The sequence below is a fragment of the Megalopta genalis genome, chromosome 2 (genome assembly GCF_051020955.1).
Source record: "Megalopta genalis isolate 19385.01 chromosome 2, iyMegGena1_principal, whole genome shotgun sequence".
Classification (NCBI taxonomy): domain Eukaryota; kingdom Metazoa; phylum Arthropoda; class Insecta; order Hymenoptera; family Halictidae; genus Megalopta; species Megalopta genalis.
The window spans coordinates 7,810,818-7,837,435 of NC_135014.1; the positions used below are offsets into that span (position 1 = coordinate 7,810,818).

General features: G+C 32.3%; 5 protein-coding genes across 8 annotated transcripts; 3 read left to right on the forward strand and 2 right to left on the reverse strand.

The window, feature by feature from the left end:
- The first annotated feature begins 1 nt into the window (after position 1).
- On the forward strand, positions 2–7,749 carry LOC143263877 (angiotensin-converting enzyme-like). The gene is made up of 9 exons (XM_076528800.1): positions 2–189; positions 4,248–4,611; positions 4,909–5,227; positions 5,566–5,790; positions 5,993–6,356; positions 6,429–6,590; positions 6,755–7,009; positions 7,099–7,274; positions 7,465–7,749. The coding sequence occupies exons 1-9, from the start codon at positions 176–178 to the stop codon at positions 7,533–7,535; spliced, it is 1,950 nt and encodes a 649-aa protein (XP_076384915.1). The 5' UTR covers positions 2–175; the 3' UTR covers positions 7,536–7,749.
- On the reverse strand, positions 5,831–14,487 carry Gnf1 (germ line transcription factor 1). 2 transcript variants are annotated; one of them, XM_076528797.1, is made up of 17 exons: positions 14,101–14,487; positions 13,836–13,964; positions 13,603–13,752; positions 12,534–12,639; positions 12,050–12,459; positions 10,786–10,965; positions 10,278–10,697; positions 10,040–10,205; positions 9,712–9,927; positions 9,383–9,609; positions 8,965–9,299; positions 8,659–8,877; positions 8,389–8,562; positions 8,230–8,305; positions 7,968–8,147; positions 7,733–7,891; positions 5,831–6,342 (listed from the first exon to the last, which is right to left on the reverse strand). In XM_076528797.1, the coding sequence occupies exons 1-16, from the start codon at positions 14,107–14,109 to the stop codon at positions 7,760–7,762; spliced, it is 3,129 nt and encodes a 1,042-aa protein (XP_076384912.1). In that variant the 5' UTR covers positions 14,110–14,487; the 3' UTR covers positions 5,831–6,342; positions 7,733–7,759. The 2 variants fall into 2 exon arrangements, with proteins under 2 accessions (XP_076384912.1, XP_033322523.2); XM_033466632.2 differs by lacking the exon at positions 5,831–6,342 and having other exon boundaries at positions 7,251–7,891.
- Positions 14,488–14,648: 161 nt separating this feature from the next.
- On the forward strand, positions 14,649–21,563 carry LOC117218334 (RNA polymerase III subunit A). The gene is made up of 21 exons (XM_033466630.2): positions 14,649–14,738; positions 14,836–15,184; positions 15,619–15,754; positions 15,832–15,981; positions 16,086–16,421; positions 16,613–16,945; positions 17,025–17,162; positions 17,231–17,428; positions 17,526–17,762; positions 17,854–18,187; positions 18,250–18,499; positions 18,585–18,814; positions 18,907–19,257; positions 19,399–19,567; positions 19,652–19,991; positions 20,077–20,264; positions 20,341–20,488; positions 20,574–20,726; positions 20,806–21,006; positions 21,090–21,223; positions 21,387–21,563. The coding sequence occupies exons 2-21, from the start codon at positions 15,141–15,143 to the stop codon at positions 21,475–21,477; spliced, it is 4,161 nt and encodes a 1,386-aa protein (XP_033322521.2). The 5' UTR covers positions 14,649–14,738; positions 14,836–15,140; the 3' UTR covers positions 21,478–21,563.
- Positions 21,564–21,717: 154 nt separating this feature from the next.
- On the forward strand, positions 21,718–22,939 carry LOC117218346 (parkin coregulated gene protein homolog). The gene is made up of 4 exons (XM_033466655.2): positions 21,718–21,967; positions 22,042–22,360; positions 22,437–22,586; positions 22,661–22,939. The coding sequence occupies exons 1-4, from the start codon at positions 21,863–21,865 to the stop codon at positions 22,831–22,833; spliced, it is 747 nt and encodes a 248-aa protein (XP_033322546.1). The 5' UTR covers positions 21,718–21,862; the 3' UTR covers positions 22,834–22,939.
- On the reverse strand, positions 22,856–26,592 carry GlnRS (Glutaminyl-tRNA synthetase). 3 transcript variants are annotated; one of them, XM_033466636.2, is made up of 10 exons: positions 26,454–26,588; positions 25,942–26,246; positions 25,675–25,865; positions 25,191–25,443; positions 24,813–25,110; positions 24,136–24,515; positions 23,741–24,059; positions 23,434–23,654; positions 23,083–23,275; positions 22,856–23,019 (listed from the first exon to the last, which is right to left on the reverse strand). In XM_033466636.2, the coding sequence occupies exons 1-10, from the start codon at positions 26,583–26,585 to the stop codon at positions 22,969–22,971; spliced, it is 2,343 nt and encodes a 780-aa protein (XP_033322527.1). In that variant the 5' UTR covers positions 26,586–26,588; the 3' UTR covers positions 22,856–22,968. The 3 variants fall into 3 exon arrangements, with proteins under 3 accessions (XP_033322527.1, XP_033322525.1, XP_033322528.1); XM_033466634.2 differs by having other exon boundaries at positions 25,191–25,446; XM_033466637.2 differs by lacking the exon at positions 25,942–26,246 and having other exon boundaries at positions 25,191–25,446; positions 26,454–26,592.
- Positions 26,593–26,618: the final 26 nt, after the last annotated feature.

The window sequence follows — 26,618 nt, forward strand, 5'->3', positions numbered from 1 at the left end:
GTATCTCGCGGGATGAGATCACTCGGCGATCGACCGACAGTCTCGATCCCGCGGTGAACATTGGGGGCCCTGTGAAAGTTAGTCCTCGATTGGTCGTGATCGTTCGCATCGACGACAACATCGACGACAAGTTCCGAGTTCGAACCGAATCGGCAGCGTTCAACCAGTTGCCGCGATGACGCTACGACTGTGAGTACACGCAAAATATGTGAACAGAAAACGATAATTTACCGTCGAAACGGACCTCGGTACACCAGCTGTCACAGCAACAGGCGTGACAGTGATTAGCCAATGATCAGGAAGTACCGAAATGTTTTCTTAGTTGCGGTGTTTCGTAACGTTGACACTCTCGTTGTCGTTACGCTGTCAGAGCTCGGTGAATCTTATATAAAAATGCATTCCGAACACGATTCCAAATAGTAGGCGTTATATCCGAAGTTGGCATATTTTACGAATTGTAATGGCTACCTTCGATATCTTGAAATATACATATGCCCAATAATAATATTCCATTCACGAGTTTGTATAATGTGCGTGAAACACATTCGCTTGTCCTAAAAGTTCTTTAAACACACAGTCTCATCATTTTTCTCTTATTGCTTTATTACCTTGCGAGGCTTGAATTATTTTTAAACGCTCGGTTTATACTTCCTTAAAAAATATCTATACTGGATTTTTGCATCGATCGTATTAATTGTAAACGAAACGAACTTTTAGGACAAAGTGATTTTTCTTGACAATTTTAGAAAAGGAATGGTACTATAAACCAACAGATAATAGTAAGAGAATCTGCGCAGAAAAATACTTTTTTTTTTTTATTCGACGTTCTTCGAACGAAGTCATATTTTTCCTCTCGAAGTCCTCTATCATATTATTGGTGTCGAGTTTGTCATTCCTTCTACCGACATGAGAATAGCAGCGTTGCTATACCACTTCCTTAACAAGCCGGAAGTTAAAAAGTTGTTCGCACTGTATACGAGTGCATTTGCTAAAAATGTGTGCTACAAATGTAGAATGCAACGAAAAGTATATTATGAGAATCCAGTGATCTTAATAAATAATTTATGATCGACAACGTTGTCTCTTACAGAAAATAGAATACATAAATATATAAATAATATACAAATAGTAATTGTTCCGATAAATAAATTGCTACAAACTATCGATCTAGTATCGATAACGATCGCTAACTAGATATTAATTTAGATGGATATTAAATAAATTAAATCGAATAAAGTTCTAAAATGTTGCTCAACAAAATCGATAAGATCTTAACGGTGATTATTTCTTCGAAAAGAAATTATTTAATGGATTATAATAATGAGACATGGTAATAATTTAACTTCAAGCAGTTGTACGTTTTAATTATTGAAACTATGTCGAATTTCAAGTATGAAATAATACATAGTTTGTAACGTAAAAAAAACTCTTTCAATAAATAAATAAAAATAATAGAAATAAATAAAAGAAATAAAATTATAATAATTATGTATGCGATTATAAATTGGTTAACGTAATGAATGATTTATTACTTCGCTCTCATGAAATTATTGCTATGATTTAATTAACATAGAAACGCGCGCGCGATGGCTATCATTTTATCTAACGTCATGAAATCGTGATCGGACATTTCAAATGTTGAAAAACCGCAGATGTCATGAAGAAGCGTCGTATGTTGAAAAAATGCAGAATCGTGTTAGCTTTTCTTACATTTATTTTATTTCTTAAAATTGGTCGATAATAATAATCACGGTTATCGATACCTTTCCGTCAACTTATCTATTTCTGCGATTTTTTAATACTTTAAAATACTTTCCTGCGAAGTAAGTTAATTAAAAATCACTATCAATATAATCTTGAAATACCTGTCATACAGCAGTAATTGTTCGGAAATTAACTGACGTATCAACGTATCGGTAACAGATAAGGCAACACGAACATTCAAGTGCTTCGTGATATCGGATTTATAATTATCGAATAACGCAACCAAATCGTATAATTTAATCGGATATACTCGATATATCCAAATATTAAGTTACAAAGTGCAAATTCCGTAGAATATCTTTTTCATAATAACCGTCATAACCATAAATTAATAATAAGTTAAAATTTTATTTTTAAGCAGGTGAAATAATTACTACGATTAACTACGCGTTTTTCTTTGGTTTTAATTTTTGTGAAACATTCCTCGAAAATACAAGTTTGCATAAATGCAATTATAGATCCGGTATGAATATTTATGACACGTTACATGAACTTTCTAAATGAGTTCGAAGTATGAGACTCTTAAAATTCAAGAAATGATCTCTAATCCATAGACTGTGAATCTTTATAAATATATGTTTCTATTTTTATAAAATATCTTATGGAAATGAAAATATCTCTAGCCAGCTAATTAGTGTAATTACTTAAAAATATCTTGTTGAATTATCAAACCGTCGCTGATAATAATTATAATTTAAATGTTTACTACTATTATTTCATTATTCTCCTTAACGTTCCGGTACTGCGCAGGCACTCACCGCAACCGCTCATCTTATAATTTAACTCTTTCATTGCCATAGGTACGCTGCACACGATAAACGTAGTTTATCAACCGAGTACGCAATTACACAAGCTTTATATATGTATACACAAGTAGATCATAGAATAAATGTTCCGACTTTCATTTTGCTTTACGTTCATTAATTTGAAACGAAGCATTCGCCGTGTCTACAGAGAGATGCTGAAATCATCGGATTGATTTGTAATCCTTCCATAATTCACCAGCTTTTTTTACAAAAATACACAAAGATTAAAGTTAAACAAATCATTATTTACCGTTTCATTACTTCATCATTTTCTTAGATCATTGAATCAGACATGGTAATAATGAAACATGAAAAATACATTCTCTTTCTTGTTCTTTTCTTTAAAACATTCATTACCAAACTACAACCCCAAAAATTCCCACAAAATCGAGAGAATTTATTTCAATAAATAAATTTATTTCAATAGCCCCTTCGAATATTCTACATTCTATTAATAGAGAATGAAGTTGAGTCTATTGAATAATAATTATTATCAAATATTGAATAATTGTCTGCGGGCAACTGGATTGCAAAGAAAATATCAAAAAAGATTAAGAAGAACTCAATGATTAATTAATACTAACGTACATTTGTCTCTTAAAAGTGCATGTATAGTTGTCTAAGGATTAAGGCTTGATAGGATTATAATTTGGCATTTTGATATAAATCAAGTACAAGAGATCAAACATTAATTACATTATTACTTCAGCGTCGTGTCATCGATGTTTCCGTCACATTAGTTTTTGTGAAAGAATTTATAAAAATGAGATATAGAAATCTCTAGTCGATTATTATTCAAACAAATTTCTTTAAATATAACGATAGCGTTATTTGAAGAGATAATTTGCCGATACTTGTTTCGTTTTTAATCATTCACCGCCGATTATTCTATCTGTACATCTCGAAATAGTGCACTCGCGCGTATCTACTAAATGCCTTCCAGGCATAAAAACTCGGTTTTGCCATGAGACCTATGATGAAAGTTTCGAAGGACGTTTTTTAGAAGCCATTTAACAGAGCCGAAGCTGTAAATACGTTTCTACATCGGTGCTCGCGAGAAATGCACCGAGAGTATCTCCTCGGAACACGGCTTTAAACCAATTCTACTTTTGTCGATGCAGTCGCATTGAACGAATGCGACTGCGCCGTGAAAAACTTTCGAATCGTTGAACCAAAGCAGCTTTAATCTGTAATCGACCTCGCGACAATACGATACTCTGATTTTATTCGCGGCCATGCACCAGTGACGAAGGACGGACAAGTACCATTCATGAACGATCAATTTAAAGTTTGCACGTAGATTCGGTCCGCTTCCGTTTTCACGCATGCCAACAAAAGGATGCAAGATTGTACAGCAATTAATTAATATCGCGTAATGCGATCTTCATGTTAGAGAAGACTGCGTGGTCGAAAAATTTTTTCACCGTAAAAAAAATAACAATTCTCTCTCCCTAAAAAATAACAATTTATTCGGACAATTTGCTAGGACGATTGCTGCCACGAATACCGGTTAATTCGAAATTAAAATTTCGATAAGATTTGTGGGACGCGCTCTATTATTTACTCGTCGAACGAAAAACTGTTCGAAATATTGATTCATGATAAGATTGCGCGACTCACAATTGTATATTAATATAATAAATCTCTGGGCTAATTAGTTTTCTCGTTTACTTGCAGACTGCTAGTAGCAGCTTTCGTTACTTTGGTATGGGGAATACCGACTACCCAGGATGCCAAGGACATCGAGGTTACAGAAACACCCGAAGATCTATTGAAGAGGGCCATTAAATTCCTTAACAAAATCGATCAACAGCAATCAGAATGGAGCAATAAACAATCGCTCGCAGAATGGAACTACGCGTCTGACCTGACTTCAGAAAATTTAGAGAAAAAGTTGAACGTTTCTTCGGAAGCCGCTAAAGTTCAGAAAGCCATTTGGAAAGAAGTGAACGAGTTCGCTTGGGAGAAATTGCAGGACGAAAGGATTAAGAGACAATTCTCGAAACTCAGCGTCCTGGGCACCGCAGCTCTTCCAGAAGATGTAACGAACTTGCTATATTACATGTATTTTGTGCAAATTTTTGTAGACTGATACGAAGAAACTAAAATTAAAATAGAATAGTCGAAGAAGAATCTTAAATTCGCTAGAGTACAAGTAAAATGGGAAACAATTCTAATTTCATTGTATCTTTTATAATGGTGTATGTTATAAACGTATAAATATCAATTTGTGGATTATCGATGAACGCGATCAGCTAATTATTATTAGCTAATTTTCGCAATTATTATTATTATTATTATTATTATTTCACAATCAATTATTATTGATTGGTTGCAGGCCTACCAAAAATACGAGAGAATCATCAGCGAAATGGAGAACATATATAGTACCGCGAAAATCTGTGATTATAAAAACAAAACTAAATGTGATCTAGCACTGGAACCCGAGCTTACGGAACGTTTGATGAACAGCCGTGATCCTGAAGAATTGAAGTACATCTGGGTTGAATGGAGGAAAGCAACGGGTGAAAAAGTGAAGCCGCTGTACAAGAGGTACGTCGAGTTGAGCAATATGGCTGCTAGATTGAATAACTTCACCGATAATGCTGCTTATTGGATGAAGGATTACGAGGCCGATGACTTCCCAGAACAAATTGGTAAATACATCAAAGTACATACACGTAACATAAGTTAAAACGCTATGGGAATAAGTCCTCAACCACTGAGATAAAGAGCTGATAGAATGCCATAGAACTTTTTAAACAAATATTAATTTGATTAAATTTACTACCAAGGAAATACTTCCTATTTTAATAAACGAGCCAAATTTATTTGAATAATTGTAACTAAGTTGTAAAAAAAAAAAGATTGTAGCAAATTCGGAATTTATATAATCACTTTCGCTCCATTTCTTCGTTAAAGAAATTCTTAAATTAGAAATTTATAAAGATTACTTAAACGCATGATCGAGTTTTGTAATGTTCCACCATTTTAGAAAACCTCTGGCAAAAACTGAAACCTTTCTATCTGCAATTGCACGCATATGTCCGACGAGAACTTCGAAAGAAATATGGTGAAAAGATCGTTTCCAAGGATGGCCCTATCCCAGCACATTTATTGGGTAATATGTGGGCACAAACTTGGTCTAACATTGCGGACTACACGATCCCATATCCAGGGAAACAATTGCCAGATGCTACCAAGGCTATGGTTGAACAAGGTATACTCAAATTTTTTTTTAAATTATTTATATTGCTACATTCGTTCGTATTGCTCTTTTATTCTGCAGTATATGCTTGACTTATACAATTTAATTAATGAACTCTATACAAACCTTTCATTATGAGAATAAAGCAAACAGATTAAAATTTAGTTGACCCAATGTATCAACATTTATAAGATAATTACTTATGTTTTTTCAGGATATAATGCAACAAAGATTTTCCAAGTTGCCGAAGACTTCTTCACTTCGATAAATTTGACTGCTATGCCCGACTTATTCTGGGAACGGTCAATTTTAGAAAAGCAGAAGGATCGTGAGATGATTTGCCATGCAAGCGCTTGGGACTTCTATGACGGCAAAGATTTTCGTATTAAACAGTGCACAAGAATAAACATGGAGGATCTATTGACGGCCCATCACGAAATGGGACATATTGAATATTATCTTCAATACAAAAATCAACCCACTATTTTCAAAGAGGGTGCCAATCCAGGCTTCCATGAAGCTGTAGGTGATGTTATAGCACTCAGTGCATCGACACCCAGTCACCTGAAAAGCATCAAGTAAATAAAACATTTTATATAGCAGATATAATTTTCAATTATGTTTATATCACTATTATGTTTATATTTTAGCTTGTTGAGCGATGATGCAAGCGACAAAGAGGCCAACATTAACAATCTGTACTTGAAGGGTCTCGATAAAATTGTCTTTTTGCCATTCGCGTATATGATGGACAAATGGCGATGGAATGTATTCCAAGGTGAAGTTACAGCAGACAATTACAACTGCAACTGGTTAGTAAATACATATTCTAGAAAATATCTATTTATTTATAAAAACCAATGACTATTATTTACAATGTGATCTGAAATCGAGAAAACTTGTAATCTCATTTAGACAGTAAATTCTGTTTCCTGAAAGATATGGTAAATATATATGTCTCATTTTTAATCGTTAGGTGGGATCTTATTGAGAGCTTCCAAGGTATTGAGGCACCGGTGGATCGATCGGAAGATGATTTTGATCCTGGCGCGAAATATCATATAATAGCTGATGTAGAATATATTAGATATTATGTGAGTTTCATTGTGCAATTCCAGTTCCATAAAGCACTCTGTATAGAAGCAAAACAATACGATCCGAAGAATCCAGACTCGAAACTACTGCATCAATGTGATATTTACAACAATAAAGCAGCAGGAAACTTGTTGAAGTAAGTATAAGATCTTAAATGTATTTAAGAAATTAATTAACTCCTCGGCTACTGCATATTTATGTATCGTATTATTTTTTTATGATTAGATCAATGTTAGAATTGGGTTCCTCTAAGCCATGGCAAGATGCAATGGAAAAAATCACTGGCCAAAGGAACATGGATACCACTGGACTCTTAGAATATTTCAAACCATTAACGGATTGGCTCACGGAGGAGAACAAGAAAACTAACGAGTACATTGGATGGAAACCTAGAGCAAAGAGTATGTATTCTTACAATAGCATAGTTAATATAGTATTCTTACAATAGTATAGTTAATATAGTATTCTTACAATAGTACAATTTGTGTATATAGATATACGAATTCAGATAATCAAACAAATATGAACATTACAGTTGAGAATTTATGATTTGTTAAGTGCCAAATTAGCAATTGTTTTTACTTATTTTAGAATGTGTACAAACCAGATCGGAACTTGCGGCTCCTGAAACGACTGAAACGGCTGAATCCATTGAGGAGTAAAAACACTTTACATATTATAAATATTATCATTCCAAGCAAACATATTTGTACTTCAAATCACATGACAGTTGAAGATATAATTTATAATCTCATTTCGCGTACAACGAATAAGTAAAATAAATGAATGATACAAATTTAATGACAAACAATGCATTTTGAAATATCAATATCATTCCGTTTCGTTGAATAAAACTCACATTCAAACTTCACAGTATATGCTTGTGTTATTTTGCCTTTCCGCGGCCCCTTCCACGTTTACTAGTTGAGGGCTTATCACTACTGTTCCTTTTCGTTGTACTCGTGTCTGTACCTTTACTTTTTGATTCTGTTTTCTTATTGGAGGTGGCCTTTTTCGCCTAGAAATATATTATAAGTGATACATAAGAGTTATTTGTTGTTAAGTTTCAGTGATATTCAATAATGTTAATTTACCTTGATCATTTTATCAGATTCTATATTATCGTTATCAGAATTCTCCTCTTCGGAGTTTTCATCTCCTAAGTAACCCTCTTCCTCTTTACTCTGTGCAGTTTTCTTCTTTGGCATACCACTGACTGTGTATGGAACAGCCATAGAACTTTTATTGTACGACCTTGTAAAGGCTGCCTTAACCTACAACACAAGCTTCCATTTTATTTTGTTGCTTACGTGGTTTAATATTATTCAATCAAGTATAATAATAAGTGAAACTGACCTTACTATCAATAACTTGCATAGGATCACGATCACCTGGCCACAAAGAAGTTTCTATCAAAGAATCTAAATCCTCCCTAACATAAAAAATACAAATATTTTAAAGACCGAGTTTTTTCTACATACATTCGTATTGTTTCTATTCATAAATAAAATTAACCTGAGCAGGTGATAATGATTCATAACATCTATTGCTGCATTTACCCCTTCACTACAATCAACTGCTAGTGGTCTAACAATAGCATCTCTGAGAGGTTTAATATAATCCAAAATTATAGCTTCTTTGCTTGCACCAGTAGCTAACCGTGTATGCACGGTTATCTCTTGCATTAATCTACAATATAATAAAAATTTTACATAAATGGTATAAGGATCATAATGTATTTTGTGTGTGTGTATGTGTGTGTGAGAGAGAAATAGATATATATACCTATCAAATTTACCAGCTTTCGAGTTACGCCCAAGCCAAGCAGGGAAATTAATTTGACCAGCAACATGACCAGACATTATAGTTCCAGGTATAACAGAAGAATAACAAGCTTGCATAGGCAAAAGAGACCAAGATCCATTACTTCTTATTGATTTTTCAACTATATCTCCTAATGCTAAACTTTCAGAACTTTGAGCTACTTTTTCTAACAATTTACTTCTGTGTAAGAATAAGACATGAAATAAATAAAACAAAATATTATTAATTCTGGCTGTATAGAGAAGAAATATACTACTTTGTACATACTTTGGTCCTTGTGGTGTAACCAATAAATAATTTTCTTGTACAAACAATGGTGCTATATTATAATCATGAAAAAACAGGTCACTTTTATCATGAATGCTCATCTGTTTGTGTTCCTCAGCAGAAAATACTTTTTTCACAACGTCCCAAGGCCCTAATTTTAGATCTTTGTTGATGTGTTTTTTCTCAGACTTTTCTTGGGTACCAGTTTTTCCAACAAACAAAGCTAAATGATTTATTACTTGTCGTATATCTTGATTAGTTGATTCGATTAAGCGATCCAAATTTTCCGTAGAAATATTAATGTTTTCTTTAAAACATATAGATTTCATAGCTCCCTGTATAAATAATTACTTTTGATGAAAAAATATATTATGAAGAATCAAGCTAAATATTCATATTTAGAACAGTTTCATTTTACCCTAATTTGTTCTAATCTAGGCTTTGGAAATCGGAGATCGAAAACATAATTGGCAAGCGTTCTCATCTTAGGATTATTTCGATCATTACAAATACAAACAACTGGTACTTCGGTTGATTTAATCAAACTAATCAATTCTTGTACACCACCACGATCTTCATTACCAGCCATACCGTCTACCTCGTCCATTAATAACACATGTTTCGATGTTGGTTTGTTTTTAGGATCTATAACATATGACAGATTTGAATCTTACTTAACATTTACTACCATCTCTATATATTAATAATAAATATATATATTATAATATATTTATAAAGCATGCGTACCTATGAAATAATCCTTTAATGAAGTGTTAGATAGAAGTTCGGATACGCTCTCTTTTAAAAGTTTTTTGCTCCTGGTGTCGGATGCATTGAACTCTACAAGATCAAAACCTAATTCCTTACAAACAACTTGAACAGTTGTAGTCTTTCCAATTCCAGGTGGTCCAGATAACAGGGCAGCTTTAAAGAAAGCTCCATCATCATTCTTCGCCCATGGATCTAATGCCAATGAAAAAATACATCACCATAAAAATATATTATTATTATAAGTAAAATGAATCGAAATACATAGAAAATATGAAATTATTGTAACTTAAACATTGAAACATACTGGGTTTAGTACGCTTCACTTGACCATTTTGATTTTTATGCCAGTTATTTAACCACATATATAATTTTTTTGCATTGCTTTTGTCTCCCTGCTGACCTAAAACCTGTTTCATAGATTTAGGTCTATATTTTTCAACCAAAGACTGCACTGGTACATCTACATTAATCTGTAAATATACATAAACATAAGATCTCATAAAATTTATCTGCTTAACTTATACTTAAATGATAAATCTCACATTTTGTAACGAATCAGTTCTCATTTGTAGATCTTTAATATCCTTCACTTCTTTTTTATCATCTTTCATAATTACCCTTTCCATTATGTCTCTATCATCATGTATTTTCTTAGGTGAAATCTTTTCTGCTTTTTCATCAGCATATTCTTTGTTTTGCATCTTTTCTATAACACCGTCTCCACTTCCATTTTTATTAGGCGGTTGTAATTTTGCTGACTTTTCTATTTCTTGATTTAATGCAGTTTTTGGTTGTTTAGGTAACGAGGAAGACGTACTATCCGAATCTATGTGTTTTTGTTTCGTTCTATCTTTTGATTTTGTACGAGACTGTTTTACATCTTGAATTTGACCTGATTTTTTTGTTCGAATCATTTCTAAGAGATCATCTTCCGATATTTGTTTTACATTCAGACTCTTTGCCTAAACACAAATGTGCACATGCCATTATAGATCATAAAATTTGTTTATGTAAAGAACCAGTATTTAATACTACAATAATTAATATTACCTTTGATATTTTTGATGGACCAGGGTCATCGCCAACTATGACATAATCAGTTTTCTTAGAAACTTGATGTAAAACTCGTCCACCATACTTTTTAATAAGTTCTTCAGCTTCTTCTCTTTCTAGACAATCCAAAACACCAGTAATCAAGAAACTTAATCCGGCAAGACAGTATTCAGAACCCTAAAACATTAGTATTACAGAATGATTTATTATATATTATATATATATTATAGTTCCTATACTATGTGAATTATACAGGGTGTTCCACAATTATTTTAACAGCCGAAAATGAGGAGTAGCTAAGGTCATTTGAAGTAACTTTTTCCTTTGCGAAAATGCAATCTGCGGTTTTGTTTACGAGTTATTAACGGAAAACACTGACCAATGAGAGGTGATGGCGCGAAGTTCGAGAGCCCGCAGCACGAAGCTTTGACAGATGGTCGGGACGGACTCGAGCCGCGTTCGAAGTATCGAACAAATCACGAAGCGAGAACTTTCCGGATTTTTTTTTACTACGTAACGGTGATATTTTTAAGAAAAACGCTGTTCACCTTTACTTTAGAACGTCTGAAGAATATTTACTAATTCTTCGGTCCCGAAATAATAAGTAATTTAGCCATGACAGCCGTTTTAATTTTCTAGTGTGAATGACACCTTGTGTGTAACATATGAAATTTTTAAGCAAGGTGTACAGTGAAGATTAACAAAGTACGTAAATGATAATTTAATTCAAATAATTCCGTGTCCGAACACAGTTCAACGAATGATTCGCAAAGCTAATTTAATAAATAATTATCGTGTTAAAGGACGTAAGGGACCTTGATTGATTGACCTTGACATAACCTTGATATGACCTTGACACGATTATTATGGATTAAATTAGCTTTGCGAATCATTCGTTGAACTGTGTTCGGACACGGAATTATTTAAATTAAAATATCATTTACGTACTTTGTTAATCTTCACTGTAAACCTTGCTTAAAAATTTCATATGTTGACCTTGACGTAACCTTGACAAGACCTTGACATAACCTTGATATGACCTTGACATGACCTTGACATGACCTTGACATAACCTTGACATGACCTTGACACATTGGTCAGTGTTTTCCGTTAATAACTCGTAAACAAAGCCGCAGATTGCATTTTCGCAAAGGAAAAAGTTACTTCAAATGACCTCAGCTACCCCTCATTTTCGACTGTTAAAATAATTGTGGAACACCCTGTATAAATCACTTGTATAAATCAATATTCATGCACATACTTCTGGAATTTCTTTTGAACCTGGATTCCTAGCTCCTCCCCTCTGAAGATATTGTTGATATAGGGCACTGCTCTGTTTTCTCTTCTCAGCTCGTTTTTCATACTCATCTAAGTTTTTGGGTGATTTTTTCTTTGATTGTTCTATTTCTAGTTCATAAACACTTGATTTTGCTTTAGAAGTATTTTTTGCATGCTTTGATTTATCATCAAGTTTAGAATCATTTATACCGACATTTGAATGTTTCTTAGCTTTATCTATATGGTTTTTATTACGTAAGTCTGTATTCGACTTTTGAATTGTACTATTCTCTTCAATTTTATCTTCATTTTCAAATGGTATTGTCTTTTCCTCTTCATTTTCACTATTGCTTTTAGGCAAATCATCTTTTTCACATACATTGTGAATGGAGTCTATAAAAAATAAAAAATGAAATATAGCTTTATACTTTCTTAGATATTACTCATGTCATATTCAATATTAGTACCTTTGTTAGATTTTTGACTTTCTTCTAAATATTTTTGTTCAATATCAGATATATCTAACTGACTCAATGTTGCTTCGAATTTTGTATCATCATGACTTTCAGCTTCCTATAAAATTAAGAAAGATTCTTGTACAGAATGACATTAATATTATTGTTAACGACCCAAACATATGGGCATCATGTGCAACAGACCTAAACAAAGACTTTTGTTAAAGCCAACATTTGACTTTAATCAGTGAACGACTCTGACGATACCACGTGACTTACATTTATACTTTCCTACTTAAAATTGAACGTTCTTCCGATCTACGATAATTTCGAAAACTACACTATGTACTAAAAAGTGAATATGGCGTCACCTTTCTTCCTTCTAATTCTATAACTTCTGTATTTAACAATTTTTAATTAGATGCATAATTTAAAAGTTATTTGATGTGTGCAAGTTATGCTCACACCGTACCTCGACCGACTAAACCGGCGTAACGGTATGCCATATGCCAGTGCAGTATTCACTTCAAATAATAATCAATTTTAAAGTGTCCACATTTTTGAAAAATCGACTGTAAAAGAGTCACTTAGAGCTATATTCTCTAATTTTTTCAAATATTTCGGTGGTGCCCTGAGTTAAGGCATTGCATTTGTTAAAAACGATTGCAAAATAAATAGTGAAAAAATAAATTTTTTCAAGTGACATAATTCTCAAATCCAATCATGTTTCTACTATAAGCATCCAAAAGCTCATTTTCATCAGTTTGGTAGTTCAATAGCTATGATTTAATGGATAAGAATGTTGACACATTATATTGCAGGCCAATTTTGAAAATTTGAAAAAAATATCGCTCAAAACTACAACATATTCAAATTTGACCAAACTCAGAAACAGTGCTGCAAAAGGTATCTGATTTTGTATAACTTTTTACTTTTAGACAAGTCTAAAATTGTCATTTATGAAAATCAGAGAAATACGTTTAATTTGAAAAATGGTACTACCTCAACTCATTCACAGTTTTCTTCCCCTCTAAAGAAGTGTTACTGCGCTCAATTTGTACATTGTATGAATAATATTCACCTCTTTCCGCAATTTTTTCGATATTTTTGCAGCTTCTTTTCTGTTTATTGGTTTTTTACCAAAAATATCACCAGGAGAAACTGTTTTCTTCTGTTTTCCTTCTTCATCCGAGTCAACTGAAATTGAATTCTTTCCTAATATTTTTATTTTCTATAAAAATACAAAATTTATATCATTACGACATGTGAAACCTAAATTTTAAAAATGATGCGACAATAAAAACATTTTGGAACCTTGGATCGTTTAATAGGAGATTTTATCTTTTCATCGTCCTCATCGGATGAAATTATTCGTCTTTTTGTGGGTTTTGTTGAAGTAACACTAGGATTAATCTTAGTACTTTGGAAATAAGACCGTATATCCTGTAAGTATGAGAAAGGATTATTAAATTTGATAAGAATGAAAATTGAACTATCAGCAAAAATGTTGAATGTATGAACTACGGTCACTATCTAACCTAACTTATTAGTGACATTCGATTACACGATATAAACTTACCCTCGGCATGTTTAATGTTTGCAGAAACCTGTCGGGATGCTTAAAACGGATTGCCAATATTTTAGCAAAGAAATATTAAGATAAAAATACAATACATATATCCTGATGAAGATTATATGGCACAAACTAACGTACACATACTTGACGCGTATTTCACAGTGATACACAATGGCACATCGAACGCGATTTTAAATCTAACAATTTATTGATTCATCAATACAATGAAGCATATTTAAGATGTGTACTTTGTATAAAAGAAAGCTTTGTATTAAAGCAATTTTTATGTCAGAAAACTAATAAAAGGAAAGATTGAAAATTTGTATGTGCTTGTACTCTTGTGACCACCAATTTTATTTACACAAAGTTCTACAGTAATGGGACCTACTCCTGCGCACTTTTCATACTCTCTAATCTAGCGCGCATATCCCAACTATTTTACTGTTCATCCAATCCGCAATTGATTCTGTCTCAGCAGTGAATTGTTAGCTAATCAGAGCAAAGAAAATTTCTATATCGACCCTCGTTAACAAATTAAGCTGCGTAGATCCCATCACTGTACATCCTGAGAAAAGGGGAGAGGGAGGATCCTGTTTCTTTCTACATTTCTACGTAGTTTCTATATTATATCTTCAACTCCGGTACGGTTTTCCACCTCTTTAAGGAAGCGCTTGCATCCGCACTATTTTACTGCGTATCCAATCCGCAGTGAATTTTATCTTAGCATTGAATTTTTAGCTAATCAGAGTAAAGAAATTTCTAATCCTATTGTCACTAACGGAACGCGTTGTGACCGAAGAGTGTTGCTGTCAGTACTGTTGTGTATCTACCACCTGTCACATTCGAGATGGCAGCACAAATGAAGAATAACACGTGCTTGAAGAAGGATTCCCTGAATTCTTTTGACTGTTTACATAATTTGTATAAAAACACTGATGTATACACTATGATAGCTTAAAGTTGATTATTGTCCATATTGCTTCATTTTTTGATAAAACAATATTGAATAACATTATATCAAGGAATAAAATATAACCTCCACAATGGTGAAAGAACAATTTAGAGAAACAGACGTAGCCCGTAAAATGTACGTATATTTTAATGGATTATAGAAATCCACTTTGAAACCTACTTTATCTCTTATTTTTTATTATATATTCTATTGTTAACAAAACCAAGTAAAATTTTCATAATGTACTACTACATTAAATTATTATAAAGTCTTTTATAAAATTATTTGTATGTAATTACTGGAATCCGCCAGTAAAAGATATATTTTTGAACTTCTACGTCAATAAATATTGTCATCTTTAAAGCCATGTCCTTAAATATCTATATAGTGCATGAGATGAAAAAAACAAACAGGATAAGATTTTTATTCTTGATTTTCATGTTGGATGATTTTGTGGAATGTTTAATTCTATATGGGATCATAAAACTGAAATTTAATCCGCTTCATTAATATTTATAACTGTCAATATTTTGTGTATCATTTTAAACTATGACTTTTATTCTTATTAGTTCCCATGTATCCTTTGGAGTCGATAGTCGCCACAACATGGAAAGGCAGGCCCATATGCATGTTGTGGCAAAGAATTTATATAATCAGGATGTTGAACATACTCCAGTTCCATATGGCGTACTTGATAGAAGAATGGTATTATTAACATTGCATTTCTTGGATTTTTTTCTTTAACTATTATACTGAAATTATATTCCTTTATGTTTTTTCAGGGTACTTGTAACAATACAACAAATTGCGTATCATGCGGCAAAACATTAAATGAATGTATTGGACATTTTGGTTACATTGATTTAGAATTGCCAGTTTTCCATGTTGGTTACTTCAGAGCAATCATTGGGATTCTTCAATCAATTTGTAAAGTAATGTATCTAGTAATTCCATCTAGTATCTAAAGTAATTCCATATCTATTTATATTAATTAATGTTAAAATTCTAACATTAATGATAATATTTGAATTTATAGAATTGTTCTCACGTTATGCTATCCGAAGCTGATAAAAAACGTTTCCTAGCTAGAGCTTTAAATCCTAATTTAGGATATTTATCTCGTAAAGCTTTACGTAAGCAAATATTAGATAAGGCAAAGAAGACTACTGTTTGTCAAAATTGTGGAGACCTTAATGGGACAGTGAAAAAAGCTGGTTTACTTAAAATAGTTCATGAGAAGTATAAAGCAAAAAAGAAAGGAGATACTGTTCTACAAGAAAAGTTAGCAGAGTATGATAATGTGCTTAAGGATAATAAAGCCTTTGAAGCAGTACTTCAAAGTGGGTTAATTAATGTCCTAAATCCATTGGAGGTAAATGTGTTCTCATTTTTAAAATACATTCAAGTTTGTATTATTGTTTAACGTGTTTTTGTGAAAATTATGTTAGTAAATTATAGATTAAGCTTAAACCTAATATCGCAAAATTTAAAAGACACAGTATTGCACAAGATTAAGAAACTTGTAGCTTTAACTCAATACTTGTAACCATATTTTGATTTAAGGTTCAAAATATTTTGGAAAAGATACCAGAAAATGACATTCCTTTGCTATTGATGAATTCAGACTGTGCATTACCAAAAGATTTAATATTAACAAGAATTCCAGTGCCCCCAATTTGTATTAGACCCAGTGTTGTATCAGATTTGAAAGCAGGTACAACCGAAGATCACCTAACAATGAAATTATCAGAAATAGTCTTTATCAATGACGTTATTCAAAAACATAGACAGAGTGGAGCCAAGGTGCAAATGTACAGTGAAGACTGGGAATTTCTCCAGCTACATTGTGCTCTTTATATAAATAGTGAAATGTCTGGTATACCACTTAACATGCAAGTGAGTTTTTAGCAAATGAAAATTAAATGGCTTATTTATTGGCTAACATAATTACATGCACCGTATTAAAATGTTTTAGCCGAAAAAATCTGGTAGGGGATTGGTTCAACGTTTGAAGGGAAAACAGGGTAGATTTCGTGGTAATTTATCTGGTAAACGTGTTGATTTCTCTAGTCGTACTGTCATTTCACCAGATCCTAATCTCAGAATTGAACAAGTAAGTTTCAACTTATAAATTTCTATATTATTTTTCATCCTTGAAGACAAGATCTCGTTCTCCATTAGGTAGGTGTGCCTATCTATGTTGCAAAGATTTTAACATATCCAGAAAAAGTGAATCCATCAAATATAGAATTAATGCGAAAATTAGTAAAAAATGGTCCAGATGTACATCCAGGTGCAAATTTTATACAACAAGGAAAAACTCAGTTTAAGAAATACTTAAAATATGGTAATCGTCACAAAATTGCCCAAGATTTACAGGTAACATTGTCTTATAAGTGTCTATCCAATCTTATACAATTTAAAATCTTACAATATATTCCAAATTATCATTAATTGATATTCATCATCGTTATAGTATGGTGATATCGTTGAAAGACACCTTAGAGATGACGATGTAGTATTATTTAATCGACAACCATCTTTACATAAATTAAGTATCATGGCTCACAAAGCAAAAGTATTAGAACATCGGACATTTAGATTTAATGAATGTGTATGCACTCCGTATAATGCCGATTTTGATGGTGATGAAATGAATCTGCATTTACCACAAACTGAAGAAGCAAGAGCAGAAGCTTTGGTTTTAATGGGGGTAGCGTATAATTTTTTTTTTACATTAGAATTTATGTTATGTATGTATGTAGGAGATATAGCTATATACATTTTTATTTATTTCCTATCAGAATAAATCAAATTTAGTTACACCTCGCAATGGAGAATTATTAATAGCAGCAACACAAGACTTTATCACTGGAGGATATCTTTTAACTCAAAAGGATATGTTTTTAAATAAATCTCAAGCAAGTCAACTGGCTGGTTGTCTTCTAGCAGGAAATGATCTTTCTATGTCTATTAATTTACCTGAACCTGCTATTTTAAAGCCAACCATGTTGTGGACAGGAAAACAAATTTTTAGTTTGATTTTAAAACCTAATAACTCTTGCAACATCAAAGCCAATTTAAGAACCAAAGGAAGAGCTTACACTAAGAACAAAGAATTATGTTTGAACGATTCATGTACGTATGACTTGCTAAATGCGTATACATTCACACAGTAAAAAATAATCCACAAATTGCAGATGTAATTATTCGAAATTCAGAATTAATTGCTGGATCTATGGATAAGTCAACATTGGGTTCGGGATCAAAACAAAATATATTTTACATTCTTCTGCGTGATTGGGGTGAAGATATTGCAACAACTGCTATGTGGCGATTAGCACGAATGGCTAGTTTCTTTCTTATGAATCGTGGCTTTTCTATTGGCATTGGTGATGTTACGCCTGGACAGGGGCTGCTTAAAGCTAAGCATGAGCTTCTGAATGCAGGGTGAGAATGAATAAAAAAAAAATATATATATATATTAATATAATATTATATGCTGATATCATTATTAAGTTATGCTTGGATTTAGATACTATAAATGTACAGAGTACATCCATCAAATGGAAGAAGGTCGTCTTGTATGTCAACCTGGATGTACGGAAGAAGAAACTTTAGAGGCAATGATACTCAAGGAACTTTCAGTAATTCGTGATCATGCTGGTAAAGCATGTTTGAAAGAGCTTCATCCAAGTAACAGTCCATTAGTTATGGCCTTATCTGGTAGTAAGGGCAGTTTCATTAATATTTCACAGATGATTGGTATGTACTATAATTGTGTTTACAAAAAGCATCTATTTTATTTGCATTTTAATGTAAGTTCATATGCCTTAACTTATTTTTTCGTTAATTAGCTTGTGTAGGACAACAAGCTATTAGTGGTAAGAGAGTTCCAAACGGATTTGAAGAGAGAGCTTTACCACATTTCGAGCGACATTCGAAAATTCCTGCAGCCAAAGGTTTTGTTGAAAACTCATTCTACTCTGGCTTAACGCCAACGGAATTTTTCTTTCACACAATGGGTGGAAGAGAAGGTCTCGTAGATACAGCAGTTAAAACTGCAGAAACTGGCTACATGCAGCGAAGATTAGTTAAAAGTTTAGAAGATTTGTGCCTTCATTATGATATGACAGTTCGTAACTCGGTCGGAGACATTGTACAAATATTGTATGGCGGAGATGCGTTAGATCCCACCTACATGGAAGGTATGAAACTATTTTTATATATATTTGAATATTATTTTAATAAACGTTCACCTAGATTCTAAATCAAGAGAAATTATATTTCAAAATATTTCGTAACTAAACTTAAGTATATCTAAGTTAATACTGTTTACGTAATAACAGGAAAAGATTGTCCAGTGGATTACAAAAGAATATTGGATCATGTCAGGGCTAAATCACCGTGTAAGAATGAAAATCCTTTAGATGGTCCTAGTATAATAAAAGCTACAAATGAACTATTGAATTCCGATGAGTATGAATGCCTCAGTGAGGAATTCAAACAAGAATTATCGTAAGTATAACGTTACTATCAAATTTATCATTTTAATGTAATTACCCCGAAATTATCTTGTTACACATTATGCTATTTTTATAGCACATTTCTTAAAAGTGTAGCGCGTAAAATAGCCCGTCTTCGACACAATGCTCCACTCAATGTACCTGTAATTTTGCAACTCGAGCGACTTACAGTTTCTCAATTGGTAGAATTTATTCACACTTGTAAAGAGAAATATATGAGAGCGAAGATTGAACCGGGCACTGCCGTTGGTGCACTCGCTGCACAAAGTATTGGAGAACCGGGCACACAAATGACCTTGAAAACTTTCCACTTTGCTGGTGTAGCATCTATGAACATTACTCAAGGTGTACCGCGTATCAAAGAAATCATTAACGCAAACCCCAGGATTAGCACACCCATTATCACAGCAGCCTTAGTAAGTTTCATACTTAGTATACATTTTTGTGCTCATGTATTAGATATTGATCTGTATTTTTTCTTTTTCTATACATGTATTTTAGGAAAATGATAGTGATCCAGAATATGCTAGGAGAGTAAAAGGAAGAATTGAAAAAACTACCTTGGGAGAAGTAACAGAATACATTGAGGAAGTATACCTACCGGACGATTGTTTCTTATTAATAAAATTAGACGTCGATAGAATAAAACTGTTGAAATTGGAAATAGACGTAAATTCAATTCGTTATTCGTAAGTATTTGAATCACGATGCTTGGAAATGCTATGTAAACGAACATTTTTCAAACACATTATTTTATTTACTTAGGATCTGTACATCAAAGTTAAGACTGAATCCGAAAGCAGTAGATGTTAGAGGCGACTCAATTATCACAGTGAGTCCCAGCAGAGTTAAATACAGTTTAAATTCTGCTCTCACTCATCTTAAAGAGACAATTCCGAACATCGTTGTGAAGGTAAATAAAAAGAATGAATCGACAAAAGAACTTTTTCAAATTTGAAAGATCCACACGTCTTATTGCCCTACTGTATGTATTGTAGGGTTTACCGTCGGTTTCTAGAGCTGTCATTCATAATGACGATTCAAGTGGTAAAACGAAATACAAACTATTCGTTGAAGGATACAACATGCGTGAAGTCCTAGCAACTCCTGGTGTTTTAGGGCGAAATACAACATCAAATAATACGTTGGAAGTAAATATAAAATAAAACATTTTTAGGATAATATAAATAACTAAGATAGATAGTACACACACGATACATTGTGTCCTAGGTTTTCAAAACTTTGGGCATCGAGGCAGCAAGAGCAACGATAATGACAGAAATTAAATTAGTGATGGAAAACCATGGAATGAGTATCGATCGGCGACATCCAATGCTTGTTGCAGATTTAATGACTAGCAGAGGAGAAGTATTGGGTATTACAAGACAGGGTTTAGCAAAGATGAAAGAGTCTGTCTTAAATTTAGCTTCGGTAAGATATCCTTCACGAATATGATGATAGTTTTATGCATTTCAAGTTCGAACAGAAAAAACTAATAAATATCTGTTCAACAGTTCGAAAAAACATCGGATCATCTATTTGATGCAGCTTATTATGGGCAAAAGGATGTAATCTGCGGTGTGTCTGAATCAATCATTATGGGTATTCCAATTCCAGTAGGAACAGGAATCTTCAAACTACTTCATAAATATCCTTTTCAAACTTACTTATTCAAATTTTCAAATAGTCTACTGAATTATCGAAAATTTGGAATATGTCATTTTATTTGATTTGTTTTTAAAGTATTACTTCACTTAATCGTAGGAATTACGAATATATTCATTCCAGTATTTTCCTTATTATAAAAATACAGCTGATAAGGACGAGCCACATAAGAGGGATTTGATATTTGATAATCCACAGTACCACAAGAAAATTACAAAAAGCACATCTAAAATATAAACTAATTGTTATGTACTTTGTAATGAAATATCTAATGTATATAAAAGATAGATGTATTCTAATCAAACGATTAATTTTTATACGTATATAGTAGTTTCTCTTGCTTGAAGTTTATTTAAATTTTTGAAGCAAAAATATACTTTTAAATAAGTCTATACAAGTGTATCATTGTGATTAATTAAGCAACATATTAGTTGCTAGGATACATGTTTAATCCATATTTGTCGTATCCTTATATAACTCATTCAGTCTCTTCAGTCTTCACCCTCATTTAGCAAAGTGATATGATTTCGATGTGAAAGTGTTACATACTTCAGTTTGGACGTAAAGGTGTTAGTACAAGAAGAAATTTCGTAATAATTGGATATCATAATAAAATATCGGAATGGTAAATGAAACAGAATTTTGGAATGAAATTCGGAAAGATATTCCTCGATACAAAAAAAAGAAACCGAGAGTTGTTCCCGCATTTACGATTCAAGCTTTACAAGTAAGATTTGACTATTTTATTATTGCATGCACGTATGTGGCTTTCATTAAAACATTCATTAGTAAAATTTTCAGGAAAACACTGTTGTTGCAAAACCTCCACGGTGCGGATTGTATAATCCGCAGCCGCCTAAACCATCCACTTTTCGTAAATTCTACGAACGCGGTGTATTTCCAATTACATTAGAAACTGATTCATTCGGACCTAAACTCTGCTGGAAAGTTGAAATCGAAAATTTAGATTTCCATCACTATTTGCCATTATTTTTCGACGGATTAACAGAAACTGAAGAACCGCATAAATTTTTAGTAGAACAGGGAATATCTGATATGTTGGAACAAGGAGGTCCAAAGATTTTGCCAGTTGTACCTCAATTAATAATTCCTATTAAAAGTAATTTCTTCTTTTTTTTTGAACAATCTTTTAAATTACATACCTTAACATTATAAAATATATACATTTATTGCAGAGGCTCTAAATACAAAAATGCCAGAAATCATTTGTATTACAATGAGAGCTCTTCAAAAACTTGTACGTTCAGCAGATTGCGTTGGAGAGGCTTTAGTGCCATATTTTAGACAAATCTTGCCAGTTCTTAATTTGTTAAAAGATAGAAATGGTAAAAAGAAAAAGAAATTTCCAATCGGTGGTGATATATTTACACTAAAATAATAATTGTATTTAATATTTTAGTCAACCTCGGAGAAGGGATTGATTACGCACAGCAAAGAGGAGAAAATCCTGCTGACATGATACAGGAAACACTTGAAATGCTCGAGATATATGGGGGTGAAGATGCTTTTATAAATATCAAATATATGATCCCTACTTATGAATCCTGCATGATGAACTGTATGATGAATTAATTATACATACTCGTTATCGGGCTATTGTTTAAAAATATTATTGACAAAACTTTATTGAAATTGTAAATTATAATAAAATTTCGAAATAAAGCAATATTAAATTAAATTATCCACGTATTCGTAAATTAATTTGGTTTACATATTTTTTGAATCTTCTTTCAATGTCACGGTTCTATTGAAAACAAGCTGCAAACAGAAAAAGCACATTTATAAAAATACAAATATCTAAATGTCACAGCACATTTTTACCTTTCCCGGTGTAGTATCAGGATCTACAGAGAAAAATCCAATGCGTTCAAATTGGAACTTATCTAGAGGTTTCGCCAAATCTACCAAACTTGCATCGATGTATCCAACAATTTCTTTTTTACTGCTAGAATTAACATCGCTCAAAAAGCCGTTTGGCACTTCATTTACATCTTCCGGATGTTTGTGTTTAAATCTAATAATAACATTGTATATTAGTAAGAAAAGTGTTGTAAAAGCTGAGAATATCTACATGTAAGAGAATTATAAATTCACATCTATAATATTTATTAATATTTATCAATAAGCTATATAACTATTATGAAATAAAACAAAATAAATCCACCTACTTACAGACGTTCATACAACCTAATAGATGCCAATATAGGATTTGACACCCAATGTATAAAAGCCTTAGGCTTATTGTTTTCAGAAGCAGGTTCTTGTGTAGCAATAATATTTACGATGTTACCACTGCTATCCCTTTCTATCTCTTTAACTGTTAGCACTACTCCTGCATGTTTCAAACCAACAGCCTGATTCAGAGTTAATCGTCGAAAGTCTTTCGATGCTTTCTACATTAACATTTATAACATTTTAAAAATAATTATAATAGCCAGTGTTTTCTCTATTATGTTGTTGTGTAAAAGTTTAACTGTACCTCTTGGAAATCAGATGCTTCAATATAGATTACTTCATCAAAAACAATATCATGTTGTCCCTTCCCTGGTTCATTAGGAAAATCGGGAACAGTCAATTTAATAGGGTTTCCATGTGTAAAATTACTAATAGTCACTTTTAAAGGATCCAAAACAGCCATGTGTCGAGTCGCGGTTACATTTAAAACATCTCTAACACATGCTTCTAGAGCAGCTGGATCAACAACTGCTTGAGCCACTGTTACACCCATTTGTGCACAGAAGTTATTTATTGCTTCAGGAGGAAACCCTCGTCTGCGAAGAGCTGTTAACGTAAATAATCTAAAAAACAGAATCATATGATTTTAGAATATACGACTTAGGTTTCTATATTTTTATGAACATAATATTAAAATACCGAGGATCGTCCCAGTCAGACACGAAACCCTCTTCAATTAATTTGGCAATTTTTCTCTTAGAAACGACCGTATAGCTCACGTTTAACCTACTGTATTCCCATTGTACGGGACAATAAATATCCAGAGCATTGCAAAGCCAATAATACGATGATCTTCGTGATTGAAATTCTTTTGTACAGAGAGAATGCGTGATATGTTCTATACTGTCGCACAAGCAATGGGTGAAATCATAAGTAGGATAAATACACCACTGATCTCCTGTTTTATGATGAGGTATGTATTTTATTCTATATGCAACTGGATCTTGTTTTCCTTCTTCTAATGTTACTTTCATACGTAATGTGGCTTCACCTTCTTCAAGTAGGCCATCTTTCATATCCTACATGAAAAATAATAAGATTCCAACTGGTACAGTAGAGACACCCTTAACCGAAGGTTTATTTTTGTAATATCCTAATACCAAAACATTCTATTATCAAATTCAATTTCTCTATTAGGTGTAGACGTATCTAAATAATACAATGCTTAGATAATAGTACGCTTGGTTACCAGAATATTCTAAAAATAAATGTTTGAATAAGGGAGTCCCTACTGTATATTATTAATTTATATAACTTCTAGAACTATGTATACAAATTGTTGAGATCCTTTATTTATCTATGGAAAATGTAATTACTTGAAAGAGTTGAAGGCTTTCTGAAATTGGTCTGTTCCGCCATGGACTTGGAGGAGGATTGAAACCTCTTATTTCCTCACTAGATTGATGACATACATATGCAAAACCTCCCTTTATAAGTTTAATAGCCCATTCGTATAACTGTTGAAAATTGTCAGAAGAATGTGTAATCTTTGCTGGTTTATATCCAAGCCATTCTACCATTTCCTGAATACCAAGAAAAAACTTTTCTTCTTCCTTTTCCGGATTTGTATCATCATAACGTAAGAAACATATGCCATCATGAGCTGCAGCATATCTACAATAAAAACAATGTCTCTACTGGAAACAGTAAACAAAAAAAATGGAGCATAAGAAACATTGAAAAATAAAATATACCCAAAGTTAATATTGATTGCCTTTGCATGCCCAATATGTAAAATTCCATTAGGTTCTGGTGGGAACCTAGTTCTTACTTTACCACCTGTTATTTCCAAGTGCTCTTGCAGCAACTTATGCGTGTTTGGAAGTACAGGATATCCTTCAGTTTTATAATTTTCTCCTGGTTTATGGAAATGAACTTTAGTTTTCATTAATTCACTTATTGTTTGAGCACCTATATTTTTACTCGATGCCACCACACTTTTCAGTTCTGCTGAATAAAAAAAAATATTAAGTAATTTGCTTTTCAAACATTGTATATGCAGTCTAATTCTTTTTTATTAAAATCTTAACTACTAGACTATAACAAATTACTTAAATCAATGATAATTTAATTATATGTATTGTAAATAAAATTTTGTTTATAATATGAAGAAAGAAAATTTGGATGCATAAAAATCCATTACAGCTATTAAAAGTTAATTATAACTTTGCAACTTACCTTTTTCCTTCTCCGTTTTTTTTGTATTAACTTGTTTTACTGTTTTAGGAGGTGGAGCAAAATCAAGATCAACTTTAGGTCCTAGTAGTACGAGAATCTGAACATCAAATTCATTCTTAATTGCTTTTCCATCTGCCCACTTTAAATTATTACGAACATGCTGCATTAATGGACCAATATTAAAACGATATCTGTAAATACATACAGTTTTGTATCTTAAAATGTTAACTAGAATTAGATTTAATATTATAAAGTAATTAAGAAAACCTCTTGTCCAATATTTCTGACTTATGTTCCTCTATAACTTTTTCTACTTCAGTTTCAATTTCTTCTGGGGTAACTACAATCCCTATACCACATTCTTCTTCAAAATTTGAAATGTTATGTACTTCTCCTACATGATGAAGTAGATAACCCAATGCTGCATCGACCCTCTGTATTGTATCTAACTTATTCTCAAATATGTATTTAACCACAAATGGTATTTCACAAAAAATTTGATTCTTTATTTTTGAAGCAAGATGGTACAATAAAACTCCAATTTCTGGAGTAATCGTTCCATAGTGAGAGGCCTACAAATTCCATATTTATTGATTACATATGGTAAAACCAAATGTGGCAATAACTCGATAATAGAAATAGTACTTTTTAAATCCAATAAAAATTATATATTCATAATAAATTTAAGTAAATGGAAGATTTATAAATGATAATGAACGATAACGAATTCAATGTTACTATAAGTCTATGTATTCTTAAGTATTAAATAATTAACTAACCTGTCTTATTGCATGTTTCAAATTATTAGATACTTGTTTATTTTTTAAAGTTTCTTTAGCCTTTTGTTCACTCAATCCAATTAGTTGGAACAATTGTATATCATCTTCTATTTTTGTCATATTCTCCGTCATATTTCTATTCTTCTCTTCAAGAATGAGTTAAAA

Excerpts from the sequence above, each read along its gene's own strand:
- LOC143263877 (XM_076528800.1), top strand. Across the intron at positions 6,357-6,428 it reads AGTCACCTGAAAAGCATCAA|CTTGTTGAGCGATGATGCAA; the intron begins GTAAATAAAACA and ends TTTATATTTTAG. Across the intron at positions 6,591-6,754 it reads GACAATTACAACTGCAACTG|GTGGGATCTTATTGAGAGCT; the intron begins GTTAGTAAATAC and ends TTTAATCGTTAG.
- Gnf1 (XM_076528797.1), bottom strand. Across the intron at positions 12,640-13,602 it reads CGAAAAAATTGCGGAAAGAG|GAAGCTGAAAGTCATGATGA; the intron begins GTGAATATTATT and ends TTAATTTTATAG. Across the intron at positions 10,966-12,049 it reads GTTCAAAAGAAATTCCAGAA|GGTTCTGAATACTGTCTTGC; the intron begins GTATGTGCATGA and ends CTAATGTTTTAG.
- LOC117218334 (XM_033466630.2), top strand. The coding sequence starts at position 15,141 with ATGGTGAAAGAACAATTTAGAGAAACAGACGTAGCCCGTAAAAT. Across the intron at positions 15,185-15,618 it reads ACAGACGTAGCCCGTAAAAT|TTCCCATGTATCCTTTGGAG; the intron begins GTACGTATATTT and ends TATTCTTATTAG. Across the intron at positions 20,727-20,805 it reads CATCAAATAATACGTTGGAA|GTTTTCAAAACTTTGGGCAT; the intron begins GTAAATATAAAA and ends ATTGTGTCCTAG.
- LOC117218346 (XM_033466655.2), top strand. The coding sequence starts at position 21,863 with ATGGTAAATGAAACAGAATTTTGGAATGAAATTCGGAAAGATATTCCT. Across the intron at positions 21,968-22,041 it reads TTACGATTCAAGCTTTACAA|GAAAACACTGTTGTTGCAAA; the intron begins GTAAGATTTGAC and ends TAAAATTTTCAG. Across the intron at positions 22,587-22,660 it reads TTTGTTAAAAGATAGAAATG|TCAACCTCGGAGAAGGGATT; the intron begins GTAAAAAGAAAA and ends TTAATATTTTAG.
- GlnRS (XM_033466634.2), bottom strand. The coding sequence starts at position 26,585 with ATGACGGAGAATATGACAAAAATAGAAGATGATATACAATTGTTCCAA. Across the intron at positions 25,866-25,941 it reads TCAGAAATATTGGACAAGAG|ATATCGTTTTAATATTGGTC; the intron begins GTTTTCTTAATT and ends ATGTATTTACAG. Across the intron at positions 25,447-25,674 it reads AAAAACGGAGAAGGAAAAAG|CAGAACTGAAAAGTGTGGTG; the intron begins GTAAGTTGCAAA and ends TTTTTTATTCAG.